Genomic DNA, 9,137 nt, shown 5'->3' with positions numbered 1-9,137 from the left:
GACCATCATCAATACTTCTTGCAACCAACTTGGATGTTATAGCCACCAATTATGAATTTTGTAGCTAATCACTACAATTGTAGCCACAAACTATGTTTCATGGAGCCAAATATAATTATTGTAGCCAGACTACAATTATAAATTAGTTATGGCCATAAGTTTTCGTAGCCACATCTTCCCTAATTCAGGAGAAGAATGAACTTCTACGCTTTTAATTTTTAGTGGATTACTTTGGCTGTGTCAGCCCCCTCGACTTCTTTCTAGAGTTTTTCCAAGTAAAAAATCAAATGTCTCTTACATATCAATGTTTGTGTGCTGTAAAATTATACTGAATATCAAAATTCACGATGATGTTTGCAGTAAAAATAGCTCATTTCAACTGTTAGGTTGACAAGAAAAATTCAAAGGAGTTTTAGATATGATAGAATTTGACACCAATTTCTACGACAGTTGATGGGAGAGCATTACTCATCTTTAGAGAAAATGTTAGCTTAACTGTCCTATCCTAATATTTCATAAAAGGCTCTTTGCAATAAGAGTTTAACCTAACTTGAAGTGTGTTCTCTTTTCATACCAAGCTTAAAAGCCCTCGTACATGTACGCAAATTAATAATTTTTCCTTGGGTGAGATATTCAACCTCAAAAGAAAAATAATCGTTTCACTTGAAACAAATGAAGTATAATAAAAATCACCAAGTATTTTATGTACTGACGACGTGCTGTCATTTTATCTTTTTGGGGCTTCCACATACAAAACACCCAAAACTTCACACTTCAACTTTCATAATTACAAATATCATATGAAAAGTAACACTCGTTATCATACTTTAATAGTCAAATTCATCTTTTCATCCATAAATAAAATGCTTATGTGTATAAAAATGAAAGTTTACGTGTGAGACAACTAAATCCATAAGAATTAGGTGATTTGTACGCAACTTTCCCTATTTTTAAAACCCATTTACATGCATACCATACAATTCTTATGTATTTACCGATGTCACATCCAAACATTCATATTCACACACAATACTCAAAATCTTAATAACACATATTAAATAATCAATTTTCATGAATAGATTTTAAAACACTAAAGTGCCACTTAATGTAAATATAAAGGTAGTTATGAGACATGTCAACACACAAGAAGTATGTGATAGGAATGCAAATTTCATATCAATTTCTCCATAAATAACTAATCTTAATCTACTTAACAATTATAACGTTATTATATGATCCAATGTCCCTCCTTCTAGCACAAAACCATCACATTATTGCCTCCATGTTACATATCTCAGTATTCATCATCGTCCAAAAGCTGCACAAGGAAAGATAAACTATACATATATATATATATATATAAGCAGTCTGCACAAGGACGGACTGAACTTACTGCCGCCCGTGACTCTCCTCTCTCCCACCTTCGCTTAAACATAGACTAAGTAAAAAATAAAAAGGCAAATAAGCTTTCAGAATTAGTACCAGCTCTGAAAATGAGATCTCAGAAAACATACTAATAGGTACTGTTAAGTCCAATAATGGTAGGAGATGAAGGGACTGCCATCACGAGCTCTTTGGGAGTTTCCGGCACGCACGTGAATCCTACTTGTCTTCTCTCTCTCTCTCTCTCTCTCTCTCTCTCTCTCTCTCTCTCTCTCTCTCTCTCTCTCTCTCTCTCTCTCTCTCTCTCTCTCTCTCTCTCTCTCTCTCTCTCTCTCTCTCTATAGCTTGCCATCATACCTCTCCATTCAACTTAGAAACTTTCTGCTCGAGGAGATCTCTACATGCAGACTCCCATAATATACCACCACATATGCTTTATCGTGCATATTATTTTGTGTTATTAAAGTGAAACCGTGGTGATTGTTTTAAGGTTATTGAAGAGAAACTTATATATTTCAGTTCAATAATTCTGAAATAACACTAAAATAATTTCGAAATATTTTTTGCGATTCCACTTGAATAACCCTGAATTACCACCGTGGAGGTTATTTATGGATTATTTTGGGATTATTGAAGTGAAATATATGAGTTTCTCTTCAATAACTCTGAAATAACCCATAAATAACTTATACAGTGTTATTTCAGGGTTATTGAAGTGGAACCATAAAAGTTATTTCAGGATTATTTTAGGGTTATTTTGAGTTATTGTGGAGTCTGCGGTTCCACTATAATATTTTTTTAGATGGGCTTGATATAGCACAAACATATGCAGATTTGTATTGTAAAGAATAATATCATAATACTATCCTAATACCACCAAATTCACATATATCCTATCCAAATGTTATATGATGGAAAAATAAAATAATGAAAAAAAAATGATGGTTGACTTTCTGACTTGACATAAGAAACAATTAGATGTAATATGATTGTTTGTGATAATTAAATTTTTGTTTGTATTTCTCTGTCAATGCTAATATATATATTTTAAATATATATATATATATATATATATATATTCATCATGGAGAAAGATAAGGTCGACTTAATTTTGAAGCAATGTTAGATACAAAAAAAGCTTTATTAATATATCACATAATTTTTATGAACTTATATATTTAATATCTAGATCTTAATATTCATTCATAATATTTTTATATTAAATATCACATCAAAATAGCATTAATATTAACATTTTATCAACATAATCTTATATATGCATATAATTTTGTTATTTTCTATAATTTTAAATCTTCTCATTAAAACTTTTTGCGGGATTTCTTGTCCCAAAAATTTTTTCTATCATTTAAGCACTTACATCATGTGAAATTTTTAAAAGGAGCTCCATTAATTATTATTATTATTATTATTTATTTATAATAAATAGCATATAAGCCCTCCTCGCCTATAAAAGCCACCTCCCCCATTGGTCTTGTCGCACCCTTTCGATCCTCTTGCCATCGAAAAAATATTACATCCAAAGTTAGGACGTAAAGCTGTGTCTGAACTCCAATTAAATCTTGCCTCCTATATGCGACAGGCTCCATTGAATAAAAAAAATAAAAACCTATGTATTTTAATGCATGACCAGGTCCGACCTGGCTTTATTTAAGTGGTATTGTGGTGGTTTCTGTATATTTTCATTTTGGGCATTTACACACATACCACCCAATTCTTGTATTTACAGTCTACTATATTTTAATTTTTACTTTTATACCACCAAAAATTTTGATATCAGATAAGAAATGCCATCATTTTAATTTTTAAAAATTGAAAATAGACTACTTCATCCATGGGGTCAATGCCGTGTATGAAAAAAATTGATGTTTAGGGTTAGATACGTAAATAGATAAGAATTGAATGGTAAATAGATAAGAATTGAATGGTATGTATGCAAACCTTTCTTTTATTTTTTGATAACTAGCCTCAATATCACTCAAATAACACAATAATAAAATCTCAATAATATCTCAATAATACCACAATATCACAACAATAACATAATAATAACACTTATAAAACAACAATCGAATACCATCGCAACCACCACAATACACCTTAAATAACATCATAAAAATACTGCAATAAGATCATAATAATACCACAATAATATGCCGCAAAAACACCACAATAACACCGTAGGTTAGAAATTTTTCGTTCACCTATACTTTAATTTTTACATTTATACCACCAAAAAATTTGATATCACACAAACACATATCATCAATTTAACTTTTAAAAATTGAAAAAAGACTTTTTCATCCAACAATGGCGTGTATGAAAGAATTGATGTTTACGGGTTAGATATGTAAGTACATAAGAATTGAGTGATATTTATGTATTTCTAGTGACAATAATACCACAATAACATCGTAATAACACCCGCAAATTTACCCGAATAACACCGTCGTCGATAACACACCAATAACACTACGGTGTAACCTCAAATAATACTATAATAACACACACTAGTGTTCGCTTAACGGAACAGAACGTGGCTATCTTCTCAAACGAAGCCTTAATCTCATGATAAGGACCATTCAAGGCGCATAGCCAGAACAATCCATATTGTGATAAAAGGCTTTTCTTGATAGTATATTATATCTTGACTAGCATAAAATTTTAAAGCTAAGAATATCCAATCATGATGAGTACATGTCATGCACAACAACTCTATAAGTGCATGTACATATATGATAAGTAAACAAAGTTCGCCAATAACAACAAGTAGGAGACAACCAATGGTAATATTATATAAATTTAAAATTCATATACTATTAATAATTTATTATAAAATTATACTATATGAATTTGTTACGAGTTTAATAATGGAGAAATTATTTCATACGGACACCGCATGAAGAGATGCATGCGGTGTCCAATCTCCACCGTCGATCACCGCAAGCAAAATTTTAAAAAAAAAAGTTAAAAGTGGAGCCCACTGAAATACATATTTGCGGTTATCGACGATAGAGATCGGGCACCGCATGCGGTGTATATATGCAATGTATGTATGAAATAATTTTTCGTAATAATGATATCATGATTTCATGGATTCTGCCCAAATATACATGAATTTTAAGCAACCCGGACATGTTAGATTTTACATCTGGTGATTTTTTTTTCCTGGTGCAGAAAGTAGAGCATTGATCTTGTCAGAAAAGTCAAAATTGAAGTTCTTCAATCAACTGCAACCTGAAGTTTTCAGTCTATCAAAAAGAAGAAATAATGCACAAATATAAAGAGCAAGCGAAGAAACTGATGTTAAATCTTCCAATAGTGAGGTTTCCGCCCTGGTCAAGGAATACCAATGACAGCATGTCAGCATGTAAGAGGAAGAAAATGCAATGCGACTGCAGCTTTTCACAGTATATATATATATATATATGCTTATAAAAAGACCGCTTATACATAGTTTTTTTTAGACATGAAAGCTATAAATAAAATGCTCTGCTTCAATGCATCAAATCAACTTCAACTTGTTTACAACTTTGCTTTAAAGAACATTATCAGACATCTGTTTGGCTATTATTTTCTTACGGCTTTCTAAAAGTTTTTATGGTAGAAATTTATTATAGCTGTAGAAAAGTAATTGGTCAATATTTTCAAGAAAAGAAAAATTATAATATTCTTAATAACATTCAAAAAAATTATTTTCACAATAAAATTTTTAAAAAATAATGGCTGCACCAAACATATCGTTCATCTTCCAGCAGAAGTTTACAGAACAATTCAAAATAACTTTTTGCAGATGAAACTCTCAGAAGTTATATAATCTATTTACTTTTAAAGAATAGGGACCAAACTATAAATTAAACCAAACTTCAAATACATAAAGAGTGTTGCCGCCTTGTTCAAAAGATAGTTGAACTACTACTTTCCATAAATGGGCAGGAAATGTGGAATCCCTGATTTGAACTACTACTTTCCATAAAGAGTGTTGCCGCCTTGTTCAAAAGATAGTTGCATGCCAAACTTCATAATGTGGAATCCCTGATTTGAACTACTACTTTCTATAAATGGGCAGGAAAGTGGCAAGTATTCCATCCTTTTATGGCAACATAAATTGAACTTCCTATCTTGAAGGGAAAAAAAATAATTGGCATTTTTTGTGTTTGGAAAAATAGATCTTCAAAGTCACCATTTTTTTAAAATCATTTTCCCCTTCCACAGGAAGTTCATTCTTCCTCGACCATCATACAAAGAACTTGAATCCAATAAAAGAAACACAATATATCAAAAGAAAGCTCCCAGTAGAATAAATGTATGCCAATCTTGAGATAGGACCAAAAAAATACTAATCAAATTAAACGAATCTTAATAAAAGAGAGAAATTTGAAGACCTTATTTGCATGAATTAGTGGGAATATGTGAGCGCATAAATTTCTGTGCAATAGTAAAAACATTAGTTCAGCATACCTCCGGTTGCTAAATCAGTGTCTTTACATATTGGTCAATATTCATATTGAAAAGTTCGCACCTATTGAAAATGGACAAGAAGCAGAGAGAAATTATTAAACATAAGCACTAATGTGAAGCAGATATTTAATGCAGTTCATGAGAATCGAATGCTTGTATCATGTTCCAACATTATTTTGGAGAATTCCAACAAGTACCAATTAACAAAGTAACAAGCTCAGCAAAGTTAAGAGATGAATGAAGTGCATTAAAAGATTATTAAGTAGCATGTGAGTCCAATTTTCAAACCAAATAAAGCAATAACAGAGAGTGCACAGGTCAATATATTAGGCAATATATCAAGCACGATGACACTGTCTGGACTTGACACCAACAAATTCTTAGGTAATAGAATACTAAAATAGAAAAGGCCAATATGACTCGGAATATAATGGGAAGAATCCACAAGAGTTACTACTTATGGTTGATGTATTCAGGTGCAAATAAGTTTTGAAGGGTTGAGATTATTTTCCACCCTTAAAACCTGCGGATAAGTACATAGGCTTCCCAAATAATGGCCAAGCATGATAGGTCCAGTCTTCTCCAATGATTCCTATTCTCACCACATTTTGCTTTGCCACTGTAGCACCCACATGGTCCTCAGTAAAATAAAACTGAGCTTTTAAACATCAAGGCCTTTCTATATTCCTCTTCTGCCTGATCTACAGTATTAAGTGGTTGTTGACGAAGAAATGACTACCAATCAACAAACAAGCATAAGCTTCAAATTCGTCAAGAAATCACTAAGCACGAATTTAAGTCCAGCATTTGAATTTTACTCCTTATTTGAGTAATTTATGAGGTAAAACATATAGTTATTCAATAGTAAAATATATACTCAGCCACTGTTTTCTGCTTCACATATCTAAGTTCTTTAAACATTCTGATTTAATCTATCAGTCCCTATAAGCTTTTTCTGCTTTGGTCTAGGTCAAGCAAAAACTGTAAAAGAAGGTGCTGCTGTCCAAAAGCTTGAGATTCAAAAATTAGACCTAAGCTTTGGTTTTTCATTAACAGTTGCTTGATCAAGAGCCAAGAAAATGAGCGGAAGCCTTTAATAGGTGCTAAAGCTCAGTTCTCCCCGAACAAAGAATCATCAAACTAATGATCTTCTATATGAATACAATAGAATTTTCAACTTTGAAATCAATCTACCGATATAAAGATTTGATTATCAAAGCAATCAGCAGCGTTATTAGACCATCTAATTCTATGCCTCAACAAATAGAATATAGATATATATTTACGTAAATGCCTATATGCAAAATGATTTTATTCGTGCTGAAAAGTACTTCAATATATTTAAAATTCATGTTTCTTCCAGCAATTAAAATTGTTAAACAAATATGTGCCCATGCAGCACTGCTGCGTTACATAATATAAGTTATCTATTTATGCAAATCATGCACTGTCAATTCCATCATCTTTAATGCAAATGTGTACTAGGAACAGCTGTGAAACGTGAGGAAGAATCTCACTTATAACACGATTCACCCTCCAACACCCTATGATTCAATCACCCTCTAAAACAACAGTCTATCCAGCAACCAGTACGAATATTTACAACTAACTGCAAGTGGCATCCATGAGGTTCTGAGTTATAAAAGGAGAGAAGTTCATACCGCGATCCATGGAAAATCATGTTCAAGCCGCACCATTCCCAAATATAAGTTCAAATAATTCCAACAGAACCTTAAACTGCGATTTTGCATACAGTACTAACTCCATTGGCGCCCTTTCTCAACCCATCCCTTTGAAAGCCTTCATCCTAATTTAACAATGAGACGCCCAAATCTCAAAAGCAATCAGTGGTAGTAATATATGTCAGGCTTAGCGAAAAGACAAATATCTTTTGATCGAATTCAAAGCATGAACCAGCATCAGGCACCTGACTTGATCAGAATAACCTAACAGCATGCTGTCGGCGGCTAAAAAGTTTAGTTGGTTAAAGTTTGTGGGTTGCTCGTAAGAAGCTGTCGATCGCTGGAAGTGAAATCCCGTCGCCCGCTTCGGAAGGACGTTTTAATTTACATATATATATATATAATTTTAGAAAAATATGAAATCAAATTGATCTCATATTTTTCGCAGTTTAAATGAAAAAGCGCTCTACCTCAAATCTTGTATCTATCCCAAGGAATAAACACAAGACTTGAGGATGAGACTCGATCAAATAAACTAAGATATATATGACATCCGTTTGGTCTGCGAAACCGTTTTATTTGCCGACAAGTTCCCCTATTTAATACAAAGAATTAAATAGGGTTTATTTTATGTTGGATTCGGAAAAGCTTCCTATAAGGGCAAACCTCTATAGTTAATTACATCTTAAATGACCGAAGTCACCTAAGAAAACTCTCGATAAAAATCAGGGAATATTATCTTCAAAGAGATCAAAAGGATAGAACTTTTCAACGAAAGAGAAGAAATTATTAAAGTGTTTCATCCTGTCAATTTTATTTAATTAGAGCTTATATTTGCGTGGCATTGCCACACAAATCGCCTGGAAGATATGAGGGTTTACGTCATATCGGACGACAACCTCGAAACCTAGAACGAGTTAGGGCTTAAATCGTACAGCAGAGCTATACGAATGCCTAAGGAAAATGTGGAGGATTTATTTTGCGCTAGACAAACAACCTCGAAATCCTATGGATTGTTATTTAATTTCTAGGAAATGAATGGTTTCGCTGGGAAGACAGATTATGCTGTTGAAGATGGTCCTGTGGAGGATTTATTTTGCGCTAGGCAAACAACCTCGAAATCCTATGGATTGTTATTTAATTTCTAGGAAATGAATGGTTTCGCTGGGGAAGACAGATTATGCTGTTAAAGATGGTCCTGCTGCCCACTGCGCTAGCTCCAAGCTCCTCGACGTGACGAGTTTAAGTTTTCTAGAGTGTTCAGTTATAGTGTTAAATCAAACAGCCCTATGGTTGTAGTCCTCTAAACATCCTATGAAGTTATATAATATAAAGTGTGCAATACAGACTTAAACAATAGAATGCACATGGAACAGTAACAGGTAGAAACAAAAACAATATAACATGCTATACGAAAAGAACAGTAGCAAGTAGAAACATGAATAATATAACATGATGTACGGTACGGTAGCAGGTAGGAACAAAAATGATATAACATGCTGTATAAGAAGAGCAGTAGCAGGTAGAAACAAGAAAATTAATTGTTGTAAAATGTAAAGCAAACCTGTACGCCCGTGAGATCCGCTGTTCCTT

The 9,137-nt window shown here is 32.8% G+C and overlaps 1 protein-coding gene across 1 annotated transcript in view; it reads right to left on the bottom strand.

Moving 5' to 3' along the window:
- Positions 1–4,357: 4,357 nt before the first annotated feature.
- The window catches only part of LOC110026987 (trafficking protein particle complex subunit 1), a gene marked incomplete at its 3' end in the record, with an annotated part of 34,761 nt that continues 29,981 nt past the window's right edge, over positions 4,358–9,137 (bottom strand). The window contains 2 exon segments of the mRNA XM_020728237.1: positions 4,358–4,736; positions 5,863–5,923. Of these exon segments, the coding sequence (XP_020583896.1) occupies positions 5,872–5,923 (52 nt within the window).

The sequence above is a fragment of the Phalaenopsis equestris genome, unplaced genomic scaffold, assembly GCF_001263595.1.
Source record: "Phalaenopsis equestris unplaced genomic scaffold, ASM126359v1 Scaffold000410, whole genome shotgun sequence".
Taxonomy (NCBI): domain Eukaryota; kingdom Viridiplantae; phylum Streptophyta; class Magnoliopsida; order Asparagales; family Orchidaceae; genus Phalaenopsis; species Phalaenopsis equestris.
The sequence above is the reverse complement of the archived record's forward strand: the minus strand, read 5'-3'. Positions and strand labels throughout refer to the sequence as shown.